The following is a 20,345-nucleotide window of genomic DNA, read 5'->3' on the forward strand; positions in this document are numbered from 1 at the left end:
GTGTGAAGCCCGTGGCTTGGTTCGGCGTTGTCCTCAGACTCCAGACCACCGAGGGGAGCTCCTTCATCCATCGCTTGCCGAACTTGTTGAGGTCGTTGTAGATCCGAGGCTTGAGTCCTTGCAGAATCATGCCGTTGGCACGTTCTACCTGTCCATTCGTCATGGGGTGAGCCACGGCGGCCCAGTCCACCCGGATGTGGTGATCCTTGCAGAAGTCCAGGAACTTTCTGCCGGCGAACTGGGTGCCGTTATCGGTGATGATGGAGTTCGGGACCCCAAAGCGATGAATGATATTGGTGAAGAACGCCACCGCCTGTTCGGACCTGATGTTGTTTAGGGGTCGGACCTCGATCCACTTGGAGAATTTGTCGATGGCAACCAGCAGGTGCGTGTAGCCCCCGGGTGCCTTCTGCAAGGGGCCGACGAGGTCCAGACCCCATACAGCAAACGGCCAGGTGATGGGTATGGTCTGCAGAGCCTGAGCGGGCAGATGGGTCTGCCTTGTGTAGAACTGACACCCTTCGCAGGTGTGGACAATTCTAGTGGCGTCGGCCACCGCCGTTAGCCAGTAGAAACCTTGTCGGAAGGCGTTTCCAACAAGGGTTCGAGGTGCTGCGTGATGGCCGCAAGCCCCCGAGTGTATCTCTTGTAAGAGCTCCTGACCTTCGGCGATGGAAATGCATCGCTGGAGGATGCCCGAGGGGCTGCGGTGGTAGAGCTCCTTCCCATCTCCCAGCAAGACGAAAGACTTGGCGCGCCGCGCCAACCGCCGAGCTTTGGCTTGGTCGAGGGGTAGCTCTCCTCGGTGGAGATATTGCAGGTACGGGGTCTGCTAGTTTTGATTAGGCGTGACCTCGCTCCGCTCCCCCTCGACGCGCAGTGCCTCACCCTCGGGGGCCGAGGGTACCTTGGGCCGAGCCGAGGGTACCTCGGACTGAGCCGAGGGTGCCTCGGGCTGGGCCGAGGCCTTCTCGGGCTCGGGCGCGTCGTCGGTCTTGACGGAGGGTTGATGCAGGTCTCGGGAGAATACGTCCGGGGGAACCGTTGTTCGCCCCGAGGCTATTTTAGCCAGCTCGTCCGCAGTCTCGTTGTAGCATCGGGCGATGTGGTTGAGCTCGAGCCCGTAGAACTTGTCTTCCAGGCGCCGAACCTCATCGCAGTAAGCTTCCATCTTCGGGTCACGGCAATGGGAGTTCTTCATGACTTGGTCGATGACGAGCTGCGAGTCACCGCTAGCGTCGAGGCGTCGGACCCCTAGCTCGATGGCGATCTGCAGCCCATTTACCAGAGCCTCGTACTCAGCCACGTTGTTGGACGTCGGGAAGTGGAGGCGTAGCACGTAGCGTAGGTGCTTCCCGAGGGGCGAGATGAAGAGCAGGCCCGCGCTGGCCCCCGTCTTCATCAGCGACCCATCGAAAAACATGGTCCAGAGCTCCGGTTGGATCGGAGCTGTTGGGAGCTGGGTGTCGACCCATTCAGCCACGAAGTCCGCCAAGACCTGGGACTTGATGGCCTTCCGAGGGGCGAACGAGATCGTCTCGCCCATGATCTCCACCGCCCACTTTGCAATTCTACCCGAGGCCTCTCGGGACTGGATGATCTCCCCCAAGGGGAAGGATGACACCACAGTTACCGGATGAGACTCGAAGTAGTGTCGCAACTTCCGCCGCGTCAGGATCACCGCGTACAGCAGCTTCTGAATTTGTGGGTAGCGGATCTTGGTCTTGGACAGTACCTCACTGATGAAGTAGACTGGCCTCTGGACGGGCAATGCATGCCCCTCTTCTCGTCTCTCAACCACAATCGCGGCGCTAACCACCTGAGTGGTCGCGGCGATGTAGATCAAGAGGGCTTCTCCGGCAGCGGGGGGCACCAAGATGGGCGCGTTCGTGAGGAGCGCCTTCAGGTTCCCGAGGGCTTCCTCGGCCTCAGGGGTCCAAGCGAAGCACTCGGCCTCCCTTAAGAGGCGGTACAGAGGCAGGCCTCTTTCGCCGAGGCGCGAGATGAAACGGCTCAGAGCCGCGAGGCATCCCATGACCCTATATACGCCTTTCAAGTCCTTGATGGGCCCCATGCTGGTGATGGCCGCGATCTTCTCCGGGTTGGCCTCGATGCCCCGCTCGGAGACGATGAACCCTAAGAGCATGCCTCCGGGATTGAGCTTCACGCCTTTCGCCTTGAGACATCGGAATGTCACTTCAAGGTCGGAAAGGAGGTCGGAGGCTTTCCTCGTCTTGACTACGATGTCATCGACGTAGGCCTTGACCGTTCGGCCGATGTGTTCGCCGAACACATGGTTCATGCATCGCTGGTACGTTGCACCCGCATTCCTCAAGCTGAACGGCATGGTAACATAGCAGTACATGCCGAAGGGCATGATGAAAGATGTCGCGAGCTGGTCGGACTCTTTCATCCTGATCTGGTGATACCCTGAGTAGGCATCGAGGAAAGACAGGGTTTCACACCCAGCAGTGGAATCCACGATTTGATCGATGCGAGGCAGAGGGTAGGGAACTTTCGGACATGCTTTTGTTTAGACCAGTGTAGTCTACACACATCCGCCATTTTCCCCCTTTCTTTCTCACAAGCACAGGGTTGGCAAGCCATTCGGGATGGAATACCTCTTTGATGAACCCTGCTGCCATTAGCTTATGGATCTCCTCGCCTATGGCTCTGCGCTTTTCTTCGTCGAATCGGCGTAGAGGCTGCTTCACGGGTCGGGCTCCAGCTCGGATATCCAGCGAGTGCTCGGTGACTTCCCTCGGTATGCCGGGCATGTCCGAGGGACTCCACGCGAAGACGTCGGCGTTTGCGCGGAGAAAGTCGACGAGCACTGCTTCCTATTTGGGGTCAAGCTCGGAGTCGATCCGGATCTGCTTGGAGGCGTCGTTGCAGGGGTCGAGAGGGACGGACTTAACCGTCTCCGCTGGCTCGAAGTTGCCGGCGTGGCGCTTCACGTCTGGCGCCTCCCTAGAGAGGCTCTCCAGGTCGACGATGAGGGCCTCGGACTCGACGAGGGCCTCGGCGTACTCCACGCACTCCACGTCGCATTCGTACGCGTGTCGGTACGTGGGCCCGACGGTGATGACCCCGTTGGGGCCCGACATCTTGAGCTTGAGGTAGGTGTAGTTGCGGGGAGATGGCGCTCGTCTTCGTCTCAGACGCGAGGCCGATGCCCGACGCACTCTCCGTTGGGGCACCGGCGCCATCGACTCGCTCGACAGCCAACGAGGTGCCGCCTCCTGCTTGGCCTTGGTTGCCCCGCCTCCTCCTCCGTCGACGGGGGAGGGGACGGGACAAGCCCGAATGTCGTCCTTCCACCACGTGGGGAAGGCGTCGTCGATTTCCCCGCCAGCGGGCGGATCGTCGACCGCCATTGTCGCTGTCGTGCGGCGAGGGAAGGAGTATCATGTCGTAGCTGCCGTCGAGGGACATGAACTCAAGACTCCCGAAACGGAGCACCATCCCGGGTTGGAGAGGTTGCTGGAGACTGACCATCTGGAGCTTGACGGGAAGTTGTTCGTCAACACGCAGCAGGCCCCTACTTGGCGCGCCAACTGCCGGTGTTTCAAAACCCGGGGGGTCCCTGGACCAACGAGTGAATTGTCGCCGCGTGCCCCAGCCCAGATGGGTCGGCGCGAGGCGGAACGCGAAGGGGGAGAAGCAGCCGGAGGGAGACAGGCGTGGGAGGTGGAACCCGCGGCCTTCGTGTTAGCCCCGCGCCCAGGTCGGGTGCGCTTGCAGTAGGGGGTTACAAGCGTCCACGCGGGAGGGAGCGAGCGGCCTTGCGCGAGCGCCGTCCCGTCCTTCCCCGCGCGGCCAACCCTCTGTAAGAGGGCTGTGGTCCTCCCTTTTATAGGCGTAAGGAGAGGATCCAGGTATACAATGGGGGGTGTAGCAATGTGCTAACGTGTCTAGCGGAGGAGAGCTAGCGCCCTAAGTACATGCCATCGTGGCAGCCGGAGAGGTTTTGGCACCCAGTTCGCGTGGTGTCGTGGCCGTCGGAGGAGCGTTGGAGCCTGGCGGAAGGACAGCTGTCGGGGCTGTCGAGTCCTTGCTGACGTCCTCTTGCTTCCGTAAGGGGGCCGAGAGCCGTCGTCGTCACAGGGCATGCAAAGGGCGCCATCATTACTCGTATAGTAGAGCGAGCCAGATGGGACGCCGGTCTTGTTCCCCGAAGCCTGAGTCGGCTTGGGGTAGGGTAATGATGGCGCATCCTGTTGACGTGGTCGGTCCTTGCCCTAGGTTGGGCGAGGTGGAGGCTCCTCCGAGGTCGAGGTCGAGTCTGTCTTCCAAGGTCGAGGTCGAGTCCGAGCCCCCGGGTCGGACGAGGTGGAGACCGTCGGCTAAGGCCAGGGCTGAGTCCGAGCCCTGGGGTCGGGCGAGGCGGACTTCGTCGTCCTTCGGGGCTGAGCCTAAGTCTGAGCCCTAGGGTCGGGCGAAGCGGAGTTCGTCGTCTTCCGGGGCTGAGCCCGAGTCCGAGCCCTGGGGTCGGGCGAAGCGATGTTCGTCGTCTTCCGGGGCTGAGCCCGAGTCCGAGCCCTAGGGTCGGGCGAAGCGGAGTTCATCGTCTTCCGGGGCTGAGCCCGAGTCCGAGCCCTGGGGTCGGGCGGAGCGGAGTTTGTCGTATTCTGGGGCTGAGCCCTGGAGTCGGGCGAAGCAGAGTTCGTCGTCTTCCGGGGCTGAGCCCGAGTCCGAGCCCTGGGGTCGGGTGGAGCGGAGTTTCCTATGACGCCTGAGGCTGGACTTGGCTGTTGTCAGCCTCACTTTGTGGAGTGGCTCAGCAGTCGGAGCGGCGTAGGCGACGCTGTCCTCTTGTCAGACCGGTCAGTGGAGCGGCGAAGTGACTGCGGTCACTTCGGCTCTGTCGACTGGAGGGCGTGCGTCAGGATAAAGGTGTCAGGCCATCTTTGCATTAAATGCCCCTATGATTTGGTCGGTTGGCGTGGCGATATGGCCAAGGATGCTTCTTGGTGAAGACCGGGCCTCGGGCGAGCCGAAGGTGTGTCCGTTGCTGGAGGGGGTCCTCGGGCGAGACGTAGATCCTCCGGGGTCGGCTGCCCTTGCCCGAGGCTGGGCTCGGGCGAGGCGCGATCGCGTCCCTCGAATGGACCGATCCTTGACTTAATCGCACCCATCAGGCCTTTGCAGCTTTGTGCTGATGGGGGTTACCAGCTGAGATTTAGGAGTCTTGAGGGTACCCCTAATTATGGTCCCCGACACCGAGCGATGGATGAAAGGTACCAACCTCCACAAGGTTGCGCTCCTTCCACAACAAGACGAAAGCGACGCAAGCGCTCCCCATCCGGGGGCTCGGAAGGTGGAAGGACGCGATGCATGAAGGGAGTGCGAAGACATGGTTGCCATCCAAGGGGGTGACCCTCCTTTTAAAGGCGACTCTCCCCACTTGCGTCCTCAGCCGTCGCGGACGGAGTCTTCACCAACACGCTCCAAGGTCTTCCCCTACGACACGGGGGGTAGGTCCCACGCATCATGCGAGCTGCCCCAGGACAGAAGAAGCCAAACCGCCGCCGCGCGCGGAGCGTTTAACCGCCCAGCGGTTACAAGCATTCCTCCGTCTTCGCCCAAACCAGCGGGTGAAAGGGCGGACCGCCATGCAGGCGGCATGCAACTGCACCAAGGGGGCGCACCCTTTCAACTTCGACGCATCCAGCATGGAGGCCCAGGCCCACACGTCATGTAACCGGCGCGCCGGTTACTACGTGCAAAAAACTGCAGCGCCACTTGCGCCAGCGCCGCGCCTTCTCGACTACGAAACCGGTGCCGCGACTCGAGGCAACCCTGCGCACGGGCCAGCAGTGCCAACCAGGCACGCCGGTCACGGGTCTATCAGCCGCGGGAGAAGGCGCGACGGTCAACATGGCCAAAAGTGGGCCGGCAGTAATGGCGGTGGCAGGCGGGCGGAAGCAGCAGTCAAATCGTCTGCAGGCTCACGTCCCCTCCTGGAACAGCGAGAGAGCCCTCTCCCACGGTGTGAAGACGACGTGCCAGTGTTCCGTTCCTCGAACGGCTCGCGCATACGCAACGGCTGCCCCGCGAATCACTCGTCCTGTCACATTAACTCTACGGCAGGACAGGCGACACCTTTGGCAGGCGAGGCGGGCGACGCTTCACCTCCGCCATAATGACCGCGTCAAAAAAGGTGCGCCACGTCGTTCAATTTCGTATCCTTTTCCTCTTCCCCTTTCTCTCTCTTGCTACAGGGACCGGGAAAGGGGATACTCCGAAAGGGATCCTTCTCCGCGAAGGAAGCGGGCCCCGAGCCCCCCTACTGATCAGAGGTTTGAAGGCTGGCCCCTCGGAAGGGTTCGACAGCCGCCTCAGGCCACTCGGGCTCCGCGCCCACTACTGATCAGGGGTTCGTAGGCTAGCCCCCCGACGGGTTTGACAGTCGCCCTAGAGCACGTAGAGTGAGGGATGACTCTGGGTACGTTCGATACATAACCAAGGCTTGGGCTACACTCCCGAGGTACCCTAGGACATTTCCGAGACTAGCAGGAACGATTCTGTAACAAAATCCCATCAAAGGGAGGCATCGAGCCCTCGGACCCTATCGAACGGGACCAGGTCCGGCAAATCACCTGCAGGTACTTTTGGAGCGCGCCTCTGGGCCACTAGCCGACCCTTATCGAACGGGGCATGGGCGTCCACTCGGATCACCTGTTAGCAGCTCACTGGAGACACCATGTTTGGCGCCCACCGAGGGCAACATGGCGCTTTCCCCCCTCCTCCTTGCGAAAAGGCGACGCAGGGGCGTATGAAAAAAGCCGAGTCTGCCCTTGACCGTCCTCTCGCCCTGTGCAGAGGCTCGGGGGCTGCTCTCGCAAACCCGGCTCCGGCCAAACCGTTGACAGCATCAACATACCAGCCTGAGAACTCGGAACCTGACTATGCACCCGGGCAACGACCAGTTCGCATAAGAGAACAACCAGACCGGCCGAGCCATCACGAAAGGCATTAAGACCTCGAAGGAGTCAAACCACTCCTCCGAGGCCTCGGGGGCTACACCCGGCGGGTGCGCTCACGCGCACCCACCGGAACAAAATGCAACCAAGAAAGGTCGGTCCCCTTGCAAAAAAGTGCGACAAAGCCTCCAAGCGAGTACCCACACTCCCTTTGAGGCTCGGGGGCTACTGTCGGGGACCGTAATTAGGGGTACCCCCAAGGCTCCTAATCTCAGCTGGTAACCCCCATCAGCACAAAGCTGCAAAGGCCTGATGGGCGCAATTCCGGTTAAGGCTCCGCCCACTCGAGGGACTCGATCTCGCCTCGCCCGAGCCCAGCCTCGGGCAGGAACGGAAGACCAAGGAAGATTCGCGCCTCGCCCGAGGGTCTCCTCAAGCAACGGGCGCACCTTCGACTCGCCTGAGGCCCAGCTCGAGTAGGCTTCACGGAGAAGCAACCTTGGCCAGATCGCCTCGCCCGCCGACCGGATCGCAGGAGCATTCAATGCAAGGATCGCCTGACACCTTATCCTGACGCGCGCTTTCCAGTCGACAAGGCCGAAGTGACCGCAGTCACTTCGCCCCTCCACTGACTGACCTGACAGGAAAACAGCGCCGCCTGCACTGCTCCGACTGCTGTGCCACCCGCTAGGGTGAAGCTGACAGCAACCAAGTCCAGCCTCGGGCGCCATAGGAATCTCCGCCTCACCCGACCCCAGGGCTCGGACTCGACCTCAACTCGGACGATGATCTCCGCCTCGCCCGACCCCAGGGCTCGGACTCGACCTCGCCTCGGAAGACGGTCTCCGCCTCGCCCGACCCTAGGGCTCGGACTCGACCTCGACTCCGGAAGAAGGTCTCCGCCTCGCCCGACCCCAGGTCTCGGACGAGACCTCGACCTCGGAGGAGTCACCACCTCGCTCGGGCCAACCACGCCACAAGGGGAGGCCATCATTACCCTACCCCTAGCTAGCCCAGGCTACGGGGAACAAGACCGGCGTCCCATCTGGCTCGCCCCGGTAAAACAAGTAATGATGGCACCCCGCGTGCTCCATGACAACGGTGGTTATCAGCCCCCTACGGAAGCAAGGATACGTCAGCAAGGATCCGACAGCCCCGACAGCTGTGCTTCTATAGAGCTCAAGCACTCCTCCGACGGCCACGACGCCGCATGAACATGGCTCCAACACCTCTCCGACAGCCACGTCGACACGTACATAGGGCTCTAGCTCCTCTCTACTAGACACGTTAGCACACTGCTACACCCCCTGTTGTACACCTGGACCCTCTCCTTACGTCTATAAAAGGAAAGTCCAGGGCTCTCATACGAAAGAGGTGGTCGCGCGGGAGAACGGGCAGCCTTACGCCCCTGTCTCTCTCTCTCCCTCGCGAACGCTTGTAACCCCCTACTGCAAGCGCATCCGCCCTGGGCGCAGGACAACACGAGGCCACGGGTTCCCCCTTACTATTTTCCCCCCCCTTGTGTCTCCGTCTCGCGCCGACCCATCTGGGATGGGACACGCAGCGACAATTTACTCGTCGGTCCAGGGACCCCCCCGGGGGTCGAAACGCTGACAATGTTAATTTATGCTATACTATGTATGTATTGTGTTGATGCGAGTAGACGAGCAAGCCACTGTGGAATCTGAGGTTCAGCAAGTAGAGATAGCTGAGCAGGAGCTCATTGAAGGCAAGTTGTGCCCTTGATCACTTACTTTTTCACATCCATGTTCTTATTAATTATAATGATCTGCATAGGTTAATTTTGATGGGATCCTTTAGGTTACCCCAGTTTTGGTTATCTTTATACCTTGTTCACCCCTGAAAAGTACCTGCTATTGCTTTATGTGGATTGGGTATGGAGATACAACATTCATGATTACTCTTTTATTATCTTATTATTATTATTATTACTGTTCATGCTAAGATCATTAAATTAATGGGAACATGGAGCGACCACCCGGGAAAACAGTGCTACCACAAGGGTTTAATGGGACACCCTTGGCTGATTAACTAGAAAAGCTAGTGGAGGTCTTCCTTACCCGAAAGGAGCAAGGGCAGTAGGGGAGTGGTCAGTGTAGGGAGGTCCTTGGGTTGATTTTGCTGCGATGACGGTCAGGCGAGGGATTCCTGCACTGGAGCTTCCTATAAACTGTAGCGGGATTTCTGAAGCTAGTGGAACTTTGTAAAGGCCTCGTAGTGTTACCCTGTCTCGCCTCCTCGGTAGAGGTGTATGGGATTGGTCGTCTCTTGGCAGATGGGTAACATGACTTGTGGGTAAAGATGCGCAACCTCTGCAGAGTGTAAAACTAGTAAGCCGTGCTCACGGTCATGAGCGGCTCGGACCCTCACATGATTAATTTATGGAACTTAAATTTAATTTGACATTTGCATCACATTTGGGATTATTTTACTATTACTTTTCTTTATTATTATTAAGGTTTGTATTTACTTACACTTAGTAATTGCTAATAAAATTTTGACCAACTTATAAAAGCAATGCTCAGATTCAGCCTTTATTTCATTGATCAGCCTTACACTTCATGAACTCCCACCTTTGGTGGGTTCATGCCACATTATTCCCCACGACTTGTTGAGCTATGAACGTATGTGAGCTCACTCTTGCTGTCTCACACCCCCCCACAGGAGAAGAGCAGGTGGTTCAGGAGGAGCCACAAGGCGAGAAGTTTGATCTGATCTAGGTGGCGTTTCTCAGTTGACATTGGCGTCGACAATCCTTAGTTCGTTTTATATTTACTCTTTTATTTTGTAATAAGTCTTCCGCTATGTAATAAATACTCTGATGTTATTGTGACATTTATCTCTATACACTCTGTTATTATATATGTTGTCTTCTTGGCGCATGTATGAGATGCACCTGACTTTGTTCCTTAAAGCCGGGTGTGACGGGGGATCTCTATCACCGTTTAAATTATAATTAATACATATGTTCTCTGTTATTAACGTTAAACATTGTCACTTATACACATTGTCAGATGTAAGAAATCATTATGCATACATCAAAATGAATATATTTGTATAATTGGTATTTTCTTGATAGGGTATTTATTTATTTTTGTTGTTAACTTTTAGACAAAAACATAGTCACGTGCAAGGTTAACGAGTCCCCGTGGGGAATAGGGATAGAGAATGCTTCTCCGTCCCTATCACCGTTTACCCATCAGTGGATACATTTTCCCCATTTTTATCCCTTTTTGGAAAATTTCTTTTCCATCCTCATCTTCTAATGGAGAAATTCTCGCACGGAATCGGGCATCGGTCCCCATTGTCATCTCTGGGTTGGAGTTACCCTTAACCATGAGAAAAGGCTAGGTCTCCGATGCCTGTGTGCCTGAGTTGTGCCCAGCCCAAGTTAAGCAAAAGACTTCGGCCCAAATAATATAATGGGCCCTATGCCCGCTTCCTACAAGAACAATGTGGACATGGACCCCACTCCTCCACCAGCCCACCAACGACGTTGATTCCCTCGAGGCCAAGCCAGGCACAAAAAAACCAAACCAAACCAAACCGAAAGCTGTCGCCACCGCTCGCCGGAGAAGGAGCAAACGTTCCCCAACCCACCGGAGCTCCCTCCAAAACCCACCACAAGGCTTGCCCAAGGCTTCCCCTCGCCCATGCCACGCTCGCGCCTCCCCCCGACTCCACACCCGCGGGCATGATCCGCGGCGATGGAGGACTCGGCGCCATCGTCCGCCGCACCTGACCCTCCCCTTTCCCCTCCACCTTCCACGCCCCCGCACCCGCACCCGCACCCGCCCGAGGAGGAGGGGGGCTGCTGGGTGCTCGTTCCGGCCAGCGAGGTCGAGGGGGCCCACGCGCCCAAGGTCATCCACTGGGACGACCTGCAGCAGGAGCTCGCGCGCCTCTGGAGCCTCTCCGCCGCGCTCCAGCCCGCCGAGGACCGCAAGGCGCACCTCACCGCGCGCCTCGAGTCCGCTCTACAGGTAATTGTTAGTGGGCCATGTCGATTCAGGCAGCGCGCTCCTTGCTTGTTTCCGAGCCAATTGCTCGGATCCCTCTGTCATCCGATTCTCCACGGATCTTGGCGCCTCTCTGATCGGCCCTCTCCTCATGCGACGACGGAAATCTTGGCGACTCCTGTTCTTTAACTGATCGAACAGCGTCCATGGAGTCATTCGACATGTATTTTGCTCATGTAACTGGTGTGTGTAATAATACCAGAATATCCCGGATTCGTAACCTAATGGCGTTCGTTGACAGGTTAGGCAGGCGTTTCTCGAGCAGGACAATGAGTTGGCTGAAATGAGGCAGAGACTGCAAGAGCGTACTGACCGTCTGGGGGATCTGAAGACGCGCGCCAAGAAGCTGTCAGAGGATGTTGTGGTTCGGAGGGAACAGCTTTGTGTCAAGATCAGAACGTTGTCAGGGGCAAGCAAGGCTCTCGAGGCTGCACGCAGCAATCTGAAGGTACTTACCCTTTGGAGCTCTAAGGATACCGTCAGCCAGCGGCCAAACCAGAGCGCTACACAAATACACGGGGTGTTATGCGAAGTAGCTTCCTGTTCCTTGATAGATTATCTAACTTTTGTAAGATGTACTCTTAAACACGATGCTTGGTGCTCTTGGGTTCACAAGATGTTGATTCTACAGGGCACATAAATTTCCCTATATATTCAAACTGGATATGATGGAGCCGTTCTATCCCTCTAAATTCTAATCTTACCAGGGTATTTCATTTTTATGGTTATAGGAAGCTAATGAATTGCTGTCAGGGGAAAATGGTTGTGGGCGCCTTAAAGATCTGGAACAGCAGTTACGGATGAGACAGCAATATATGGTAGCGCAAGTTGCTCAGATATATCCTGTGAGGCCTTTGGATGAACAATCTTCAGATCACAAACCTGGATTTACTTCCAACATAACGAAAACAAGTATGCCATTTTCTGCACTTCAACTTCCATGGGGTTTCAGTTCCATATTCAGAATTGCTACAAAATTCTATGGCTATTTTTTTGCAATAAAGTTATTGTAAAAATTGTTGTTCAGTAACAGACCTTGATAATAAAAAAATAAGGGACAGCCAGATGATAGACAAATAATAGTTATAATTATGGCCGTATCAGCATATGATTACAGTTGTTTATTGACTAAGCTACAATTTCCTAGTTGCCCGATAGTACATTTGATAACACAAATCGCTGAAATTAACAAGTGTTTCATTTGTGGAGACAACTTTTGCCAATAGTTAACTGGCTTGCTTGAATTTTTTTCTAAGATACTGAAAGAGTTAGTTGGAACATGAAACTTTTATATTTTTGTCAGATTCGATGGATAGGGAACTAGTCGTCTAAGATATTGTTGCCCGTTTACCTGCCCTAAGACTCTTTGTCCTTGAATATTGTTTCTGCAGTTCTGTCAAAACTTAACTATTGTTTTTTTCAGGTAATGTTGAATCAGTGTTGCCAAATAGCCCCCAAAACAGACCTTTGGTCATATTGGGTCTACAGTTATCAAAGCTTTCTGTGAAAAAGACTGGCTACTTCAGTGACAAGACAGAGGTTCAGAAATCTTCGACTGTTCTTGGATATGCTGCTCATGTATGTATTATATAGTCTGATTAATTATATTATCAAATGATGATTGAATTCAACATTCATCTACTACTTCTAATTTCTTTGTTAGACAATATTTTTTATTACTTTTTGTTCATTTTAGAAAAAAAATATGTTCAGATTAGGTTACACCTGTAACTGAACAGTGGTCTTCATCTTGTACTCTACTTCATGGTGATAGACCTAACTGTGTTTGTTATGAATCATAGGCAGTCTCCCTCATTGCATCCTATCTCAATGTTCCTCTTCGGTATCCTTTGCGCTTTGGAGGTTCACGGTCATATGTTCTCGACCCTGCGCCTTCAGTTGAGCCATCATCTATAACCTCAGTAGGAACGTCTGTCCCTCCCAGCACAAGCATGAGGACAACGGAGTTCCCTCTGTTTCTTGACAGCCAGGAGACAACAAGGTCATCATATGCGATATTCTTGTTGAACAAGGTTGGTCTTCTTGCTATGTGGATATTTATTTACTATTTTAATGTGAAGTGAGCGTTAAATAAAACTGATAATGGTCCTTCACGTCGGTCAATCACGATGTTAAAAGTTAAAACACACTATGGAACAGTACGAACGTTTTCTGTCTCGTCCCCCTGTTTGCATCTGATGTAATTTATTGATTGGTAGATTGAATAGCAGATAGATCTGTGACTTGCCCTCCTTGGAGACTCTGAGCTGCAGTTTGATCTATTTTTTGCTTACCTCAACCTAGGACTCCTTATCCACCTTTATAGATCAGGCGTCTATCAAATCTTATCTAAATAACGAATCCTATCTTATTTCTAAACTCTATCCTAATCTTATCTCTAACTAACTCTATCATTATAGATCTGCTCCAATAGGGCTAACCCAACTGGCCCCATCAACTGCCCATAACAGCAGCATCTGGAAAATTGCCCCTAAGCTAGTAGAAGGTAGAGACTGATTTTAGTGCAATGGAAGATGTTTTCTGAAAGGAAGGTCTGCCTATTTCTGTTTGCAAATCCCCTTGAAGCTTGCTTCAGCCTCAAGTAAACAAATAGGCGGTCTCGAATACTAATTTGGGCAGACCTGTGGTTTGGAACTAGTGCTGGTGATTCAGTTTAGGATAAGAAGTCAATGTTAACTGGATTTGGTAGCATGATGTGGAAGTATCAGAAGTGCCAGCTCACGATATTGCCATGTTTCTGGACAGCATATAAAGCGGTGTGGAGCTATTATCCAACAAAGAAAATAGTGACACATAGAGCAACTGATAAACTGCATAGTAGAGATCTATATATTCCCAGGGTCCCCCCACCTCCAAGGAAAATAAGAGAAACATTTGTTTACTGCAACCACCTGGAATACCAGACTTTCAGAAATCATACGAATGTATCTCGTACTCTATTCCTTCCTATCTCTTTTTTGTTTTTTGCATCACTGTTTTTTCCCTCTTTGCAGGATATCGAGCAACTTCTGAATTACATTGGCGCTGAAAGCCTCGGGCCAAGACATGTCCTAGCAAACCTGAAGCAGCTGACAACGATCATCCAGTCACAAGGATACATTTCTGATGGTTAGTTTAACCCAGATACAGTTTTGGTGCTGTGAGTTTAGTCCAGAAGACACAGGCACCCTTTTTTTTAACCCCCCTTTGAGTCTTGAGTCTTGACACACAAGAGTTGGTCGCTGTCTCTGTGCTGACACGCTCATTGTAAATGAGCAAAATGGAGTCACTACCAGGTTGTACAGGAAAGATGTGGATCATACTACTGTACTGTGCTATATACGCAGCAACCGGAGGCGCTTGTTCATGGGAAAATTATCCATGTTGTAGCGTGTTTCTTGATGTGGATAGCGCTGGTGAGAAACACGGCCCTGGTTCAACTGCGCATGGCTGCGGATGGTCGTGCTGTGATCCATTGGCCGACGTGTGGTCGACAGCACTGGTACTGAAACCTGCTGACCCAAGTTCTAGCTTAGGTTGCTAGTGGGGATTAGGGACACATGGGCGGATGCGCGATGCGTGCCAAGATGAACTAGGTCCTGTCTCGACACGCGATTGCGTGCATCTCTACCCTGGCGCGGCACGCTTTTGTGGCGGTGAAGCTTGCGACCTGACCAGTTCGTTGGTTGCTCGTGCGTGCATCCGTTCAAAAGGATGGAGACTTGTTCATCCAATCCCTCAGATATATTACTGCATGCAGCTGGAATTCGTCTGGAGTGAAGAGCATGACATGACCGTTTCCTTCCTCGACCATGTCCCTCTCCAGCTAGCTTCCTCCCCTCCATGTCGTTTCTTCTTCGTCGTCGCCGGCCGTCGTCACCACTTTTTGACGCGCTAGCGCCTAGCTGCTGCTCGTTCTTCCACCTCGCCAGTCTCCATCAACGCGGCTCCGTCGCCCTCACGCACGCGCGCATAGATATAAACATAAACGCCGGCTGGCACTGGTAGACATTCTTCACTCCCACGCTAGCTACGCCCACTCCCCCCGCGCTATGCCTATGGCCGACCGCGTCCACCCCATGCCATCTCCCTCCTCCCCGCCGCTTCCACCTCCGCCAGGGCGACGGCGACCTGACGCCGACCCCGCCACGGAGACGACGCCGCTGCACCCGTCCTTCTTCCACGACATCCCGCTGTCGCCGCCCCCAGCAGGCACGTACATCGTGCAGGTGCCCAAGGACCAGGTCCTCCGCGAGCCACCCCCGGACCGCGCGCGCCGCTACAAGAAGCTCGCTGGCCAGCCCGCGCGGCGCCGCCGCCTCCGCCGCGCGTGCTGCCTCTCCTGCGCCGCGCTCCTCGCCATACTCCTCGCCGCCGCCGCCTTCGCGGGCGCCGTCTGCCTCGCCTTCCGCCCGCGCGCGCCGTCCTTCTCCGTGCCCTCCGCGCTCGCCATCCGCGGCCTCGCCAACGCCACCGCCACCGCCACCGGCGCCGCAGCCCCGCTCTCCCCCGCGCTCGACGCCGCCGTGCGCGCCGACAACGGGCGCAACGGGAAGGTGGGCGTGGAGTACCGCGCGGGCGGCGCCGTCGCGGTGTCCTACGCGGGGCAGCGGCTGGCCGCGGGCCCGTGGCCCGCGTTCCGCCAGGCGCCGCGGAACGTCACGGTGGTCGCGGCCGCCATGCGGGGCCAGGGCGTGCGCCTCTCGGATGCGCGCAGGCGGCAGCTCGCCGCGGACCGGGCCGCGGGCGCCGTGCCGCTCACGCTGGAGGCCAGGGTCCCCGTGCGCCTGCGCTTCGGCAAGGTGCTGCGGACGTGGACCGTCCACGTCAGGGCCCGCTGCGAGGTGGCCGTCGACAGGCTGGACGGGGATGCCACCGCGGTCAACAGGGGCTGCAGGGTCAGGGTCAAGCCGCTATGGTGGTGGTGGTGATGTGATAGCCGGCGCCGGCGCCGGCGATCGTGTGTCTATACAACGTTGACGTTGTGAATGCCGCCTCAACGTAAACGCCTAGTAATTTATAAGATCTCTTATTTTCTCCTCATTTTATATGGTATCCAAGCAGCTAAACACCATCATCTCTTCATTTGTGAGTCAGTTTATATATATGTATACATACATGTGTATTTGTTCTCAGCTAGGCCTTGAATATACATGCAGATAACAAAAACAATAAGAGAATATATCTGATGCACACGATACACATATTAAATCATCACCACTTATTTTAGATCTAACGTCTCTAGTTGATCGTTCAATTTATAAATAAGAGATTGGAGGGGGTTTTTAGTAAAATGTATCAAACAACTAGAGACGTTAGATCTAAAATAAATAGTGATGATTTAATATGTGCACCATATACGTCAATATTCCATGTGCACCAGATATGTCCTCAAACAATAATAGCGTGTCTAACGAGACGTTCCCAGACGCGAGCCAGCCTGATTACTCCGCCAATTGCATACTATGTAAAATGAAGAAAAAAAAAGTATAGATGGGCGTGTTCGGCTGGCTACAAGCCGACACTGTTGCAGCTGTTTGGACTGCTGCAGCTGCAATCCATAGAGAGAAAAATACTGTAGAAGCCGCAGCCGCAGCCGGATTGCAGCCGCAGCAAGCCGCAGCGAACAAGCTAGATAACTTTAACTTGAAGGAGCTGCCAATTGCAAGCTACAGCATGCATGTCATGCCTCAATCCAGAATCAACAAATGCAAGCGACAGCATCCCATGCCCTCAAGTTTTTCAGTGCTCCAAGATGTTCTCTACTACCATAACAAACAAGTAATAATATGGGAATGGCTTCACAAGATAAATAACTTAGACGTCATGAGAGCTCCACCAGTCTACGAGTCCCTACTGTAGCAAAGAGCAGAACTAGAAGGCTCTTTTGCCCTGGCACTTGAAAAACTACCCACTGGATACCAGCACGTCTACTGTAGTATCTACACATGGCAAAGGAGGAACATTTGCAATCTCCCTCCTTTATAAGCATGCATCATCAGTCATCACTCACTTCTTCCTTCTTTTAGAACCCCTGCCTGGCTGTGAAGCTGCGGTAGAAGACGCCTCTTGATCGGCCTCGACTGCTTCGGCTTTAGCGCTTCTCAGGGTCCTCCTAGTCCTAGGCACCTCCGTCGACGGGCCTGCGATGTCGTTTTCCTCCACCAGCTCAGCTTTGACTCTACTGCGCTTCTTCCTCGAGGGATGGTTAGCCGGCGAGGCTAGATCCTCCTCCCCAGGTTCGTTCACTTCATCGGCCTCGCCCTCGCCATCTTGACACGGCCATCCAGTACCGCAACTAGGACACGCTCTCGAGGCCTACATATCCAGGTAGAATTAGCAAACCATGACTCTACCATCAACATGAGATAGCAATGTGAAGTTGGTTGTAATCTAGGCAGGTACCTTTCTCTGTGAGAATTTCTTCTTCAAGCAGTACTCGTGAATTCTAACATCGCATCCCTCGTTCGGACAACTCGATGCCTGTTGTGGAACAAAAACAACACTAGCAGCAGGTTATACGACGACAACAACAGAAGCAAGACAAGCCAAGTGGAAAACCCATAGAATCGCCGCATATCAGTACCTTTATACAAGCTTCGTTGCAGACAACACAAGACGGGATATCGTTACCACGGAACCAGCTCCGGAGGTCAAGAAATGACCTGGTGCCCAGACCGATCTTGCCTGTGGCGGTGTACGACAACCAGCGGTCCCGTATCAGCTCATCGAGAGTTTTCTCCTTCTGGCTCATTGAGAAGTTCTTTATGGAGCTAGGAAGGCGAGACTGGCTGTCCTGTGAACCGTCTAATACTGCGACCTGCAAACAGAGCAGTCAATAACTCGTGATGCCACAATTTCCAATCGAGATTAAACTGTCAATCAGTAGATACAACAGTGCTGCTGTGCCATGCCACAGAAACAAAAGGCGATACCGTTGATGACATGATAGCTGCAGAATACATGAAACTGTAAAACGCTCGCATAAACGCTTGTAGGCCATACATAAGTATTATGAGCTACACTAAGCACTTGACCAGTAGTACATGCTGATATGAAAAACCAATAAATCATGTTCCCAGAATCACTGTGCAGCTAACCTGGTTATCAAGCCGGACATTGAGGGCGTCGATACTGGTTATGCTCCCATCATTTCCAGCTTCCTGAACTATTGCTTCTAGCTGCCACAGTAATCATTAGTCACATACTCACATCTCCATACGTGCGAAGGTTCAACACAACATATGCAGTGTCAGACTGAGGAATGCAAGGCGAGGTATCACGTACCAGTCCCTTGTAGAATGCGATCTGGGGCACGGAGTACTTTGTTCCAAGCTTAGACTCTTCGTCAGCAATGTTATTAACCACCCCGTAGTAAACCATTCCATCATATTGGTTAATGCATGCCCGCAACTCGAACTGCAAGTAGGCAAGGTCCTTGTTGATCTTGAGAAGTGTATCATTGAACAGTTGTTGGTGAGTGGCTGCAAGTAATGATATGACATCAAATAAGTGGCTGGAAAGTAGGCATTTGGTCAAATGAATCAAGAGAAGCTTGCGTCACATAGGCTATGGACTCTCTTCTATAACTGGTAACTGGTATCAGGTATATGATTCAGCCAAGTTGGCAACCAGGTGTTAGTCGGGCTGATTGATTCAAATACCATGTGGAATCAAGACCACTGTTTCAGGCAATTCTATAATGCAACTTTGAATTGATTTCGCTGTTTTTACCAAAACTCTGAAGAAATTCTGACCGGCTCAGGTGATCAGGAAACAGACAGTAAAAATTTCATAGATCTACCTTAGGTGTGAAAGTAAGTGTAGCTACTTCTGGATCAAACAAACAAAAAAATCCACTAAATAGTTTGTTCAAGGTACATCATTCACTTGTAAACAGATTTATATTGTGGGCACGAGCAGGTCAAGAAGAGGCCAAAATAAATAAGGAATGATGACTTAGGCCAACAAAGAAAAAAGAAAAGAATGTCTACACAGAATGCTTAGAAGTTAATATTGGGAAAGGCAGCCTTTTTTTGAGGCAAAGGAAGATAGAAGCAGCATGAGACTTTGTATACAGCAGCATTGCCTAACAAAATCATATGGGGACCGAACTAGCACTCTTTTCCCCCGACGAAACAAACAGCATTGCCACGGTAATTAGTTGTCAGCTGGGAGGAGCATTCTGCCCGCTTCACAAACGAGATAATTGGATTTTTGCCACTCACAACGTTGTCTTCTTGTTATAATTACCACTGTGTTTATGAATTGTGGGTCCAGCTGGGTCTATGAAATGTGGGTCTAATGGCAATTTTACAAACCTGTTTGTTGCTGATGGCAAATATCAGAATCTCTCGGCTTTCCATGGAACAGATGCGAAGAGAAGATGGAGAAAGACTAGAGCTAAGAGGGGAGAGAGTTGCAAGCATCGCGGCATAGGTAGGTACCAGGGTCCCTGTCGGAGACAGCAGTGAACAGCGCGCGGAAGTCAGGCTCGGCAAGGGGGCCGCGGGAGAGCAGAGCCTGCAGCAGAGTGTGGTGCCGTTGCCGCCACGAGGGAGGCGCCATTGCTGCTGAAGTTGACGAGTATAGCGTAGCAGATGCACGGGTTCTCGGCCTGAAGAAGATACGTTATATGTACTAGTGGAGCTTTGGCTTACGCTGGAAGGAGGTGGGCAGGGATGGGGGTGGCTTGCAGTGTAAGATCCAGTCTGTAGCTCTGGACAGACAGAGCCGACCAATAAAGGCGTCCAGAGTTGCCGTCCGTCCATATCCTCCACAACCCTACGGCCCCGATAACGAGGATGCGCTCCAGCACCCCTACGGTCGAGAACGCGGATGAAGAGCAGGAGTTGTGGGGTGGGTTCGACCCTACGCGGCGGCAGCCTGAAGCTGCTTGTGCTTGTACGCACCCCCGCCGGCATGAGAGTATAGACTATAGAGATAGGCACGGCACGGCAGCTGCAGAGACGCATTTCGTCGAGCGCTTGTTGGGCCGTGGCGCGTAGAGAGAATAGACCGAGAGAGACGACGGGATGGGAGCAAAGCGTACGGCGTACCGGGGTTCTTGCCGGAGACGCCAGCGAAGATGGCGTGGAAGTCGCGTTCGGAGAGGGGACCGCGGTGGAGCAGCGACTGCAGCAGCGTGTGGTGCCGCCACGACAGCGGCGCCATGCTCCGGGCTCGGCTTACCTGGGAACTTGGGAACCCGGGGACGCGGATCGGTCGAACCCACCAACCTAATCCGCGAATTCCTCCGCCGCCCGCGGGAAAGATTTCTCCTTGTGAGAGGGGCAGTTTTTGATCGACGGAGGAATTGGTTGGCGTTTCGCGGGAAGCGCGTGGTGAAGAGCGGGAGACGGCAAGGAATCCTACCCCG

The 20,345-nt window shown here is 53.9% G+C and overlaps 2 protein-coding genes and 1 pseudogene across 5 annotated transcripts; 2 read left to right on the plus strand and 1 right to left on the minus strand.

Moving 5' to 3' along the window:
* Positions 1–10,521: 10,521 nt before the first annotated feature.
* On the plus strand, positions 10,522–14,387 carry LOC100192031 (uncharacterized). 2 transcript variants are annotated; one of them, NR_159694.1, is made up of 6 exons: positions 10,522–10,930; positions 11,208–11,414; positions 11,698–11,878; positions 12,390–12,544; positions 12,773–12,999; positions 13,981–14,337. NR_159694.1 is itself a non-coding variant. In NM_001367075.1 (6 exons), exons 1-6 carry the CDS (start codon positions 10,655–10,657, stop codon positions 14,098–14,100), a joined length of 1,170 nt encoding a protein of 389 aa, NP_001354004.1. In that variant the 5' UTR covers positions 10,572–10,654; the 3' UTR covers positions 14,101–14,387. The 2 variants fall into 2 exon arrangements, 1 of the variants encoding a protein (NP_001354004.1); NM_001367075.1 differs by having other exon boundaries at positions 10,572–10,930; positions 12,769–12,999; positions 13,981–14,387.
* Positions 14,388–14,707: 320 nt separating this feature from the next.
* Positions 14,708–16,026, plus strand: LOC100283622 (LOC100383229-like pseudogene; annotated as a pseudogene). The gene has a single exon (NR_149077.1). The product of NR_149077.1 is annotated as a protein-like pseudogene (transcript).
* A 580-nt stretch (positions 16,027–16,606) lies between these two features.
* LOC100274498 (embryo defective 1379) lies at positions 16,607–20,345 on the minus strand. 2 transcript variants are annotated; one of them, XM_008663438.4, is made up of 6 exons: positions 19,414–19,700; positions 18,254–18,450; positions 18,067–18,147; positions 17,553–17,786; positions 17,372–17,449; positions 16,607–17,284 (listed from the first exon to the last, which is right to left on the minus strand). In XM_008663438.4, the coding sequence occupies exons 1-6, from the start codon at positions 19,532–19,534 to the stop codon at positions 16,976–16,978; spliced, it is 1,020 nt and encodes a 339-aa protein (XP_008661660.1). In that variant the 5' UTR covers positions 19,535–19,700; the 3' UTR covers positions 16,607–16,975. The 2 variants fall into 2 exon arrangements, with proteins under 2 accessions (XP_008661660.1, NP_001142328.1); NM_001148856.1 differs by lacking the exon at positions 19,414–19,700 and adding an exon at positions 20,026–20,345 and having other exon boundaries at positions 16,615–17,284.

The sequence above is a fragment of the Zea mays genome, chromosome 10, assembly GCF_902167145.1.
Source record: "Zea mays cultivar B73 chromosome 10, Zm-B73-REFERENCE-NAM-5.0, whole genome shotgun sequence".
NCBI classification, from domain to species: domain Eukaryota; kingdom Viridiplantae; phylum Streptophyta; class Magnoliopsida; order Poales; family Poaceae; genus Zea; species Zea mays.

Bases quoted from the DNA above. Each gene is read 5' to 3' on its own strand.
- LOC100192031 (NM_001367075.1), top strand. From the start codon at position 10,655: ATGGAGGACTCGGCGCCATCGTCCGCCGCACCTGACCCTCCCCTTTCC. The intron at 11,415-11,697 runs GTACTTACCCTT...TTATGGTTATAG, and splicing joins CTGCACGCAGCAATCTGAAG to GAAGCTAATGAATTGCTGTC. The intron at 12,545-12,768 runs GTATGTATTATA...TATGAATCATAG, and splicing joins TTCTTGGATATGCTGCTCAT to GCAGTCTCCCTCATTGCATC.
- LOC100274498 (XM_008663438.4), bottom strand. From the start codon at position 19,534: ATGGCGCCTCCCTCGTGGCGGCAACGGCACCACACTCTGCTGCAGGCT. The intron at 17,787-18,066 runs GTTAGCTGCACA...CTCTGTTTGCAG, and splicing joins ATGTCCGGCTTGATAACCAG to GTCGCAGTATTAGACGGTTC. The intron at 17,285-17,371 runs GTACCTGCCTAG...CTGGATATGTAG, and splicing joins AGAAATTCTCACAGAGAAAG to GCCTCGAGAGCGTGTCCTAG.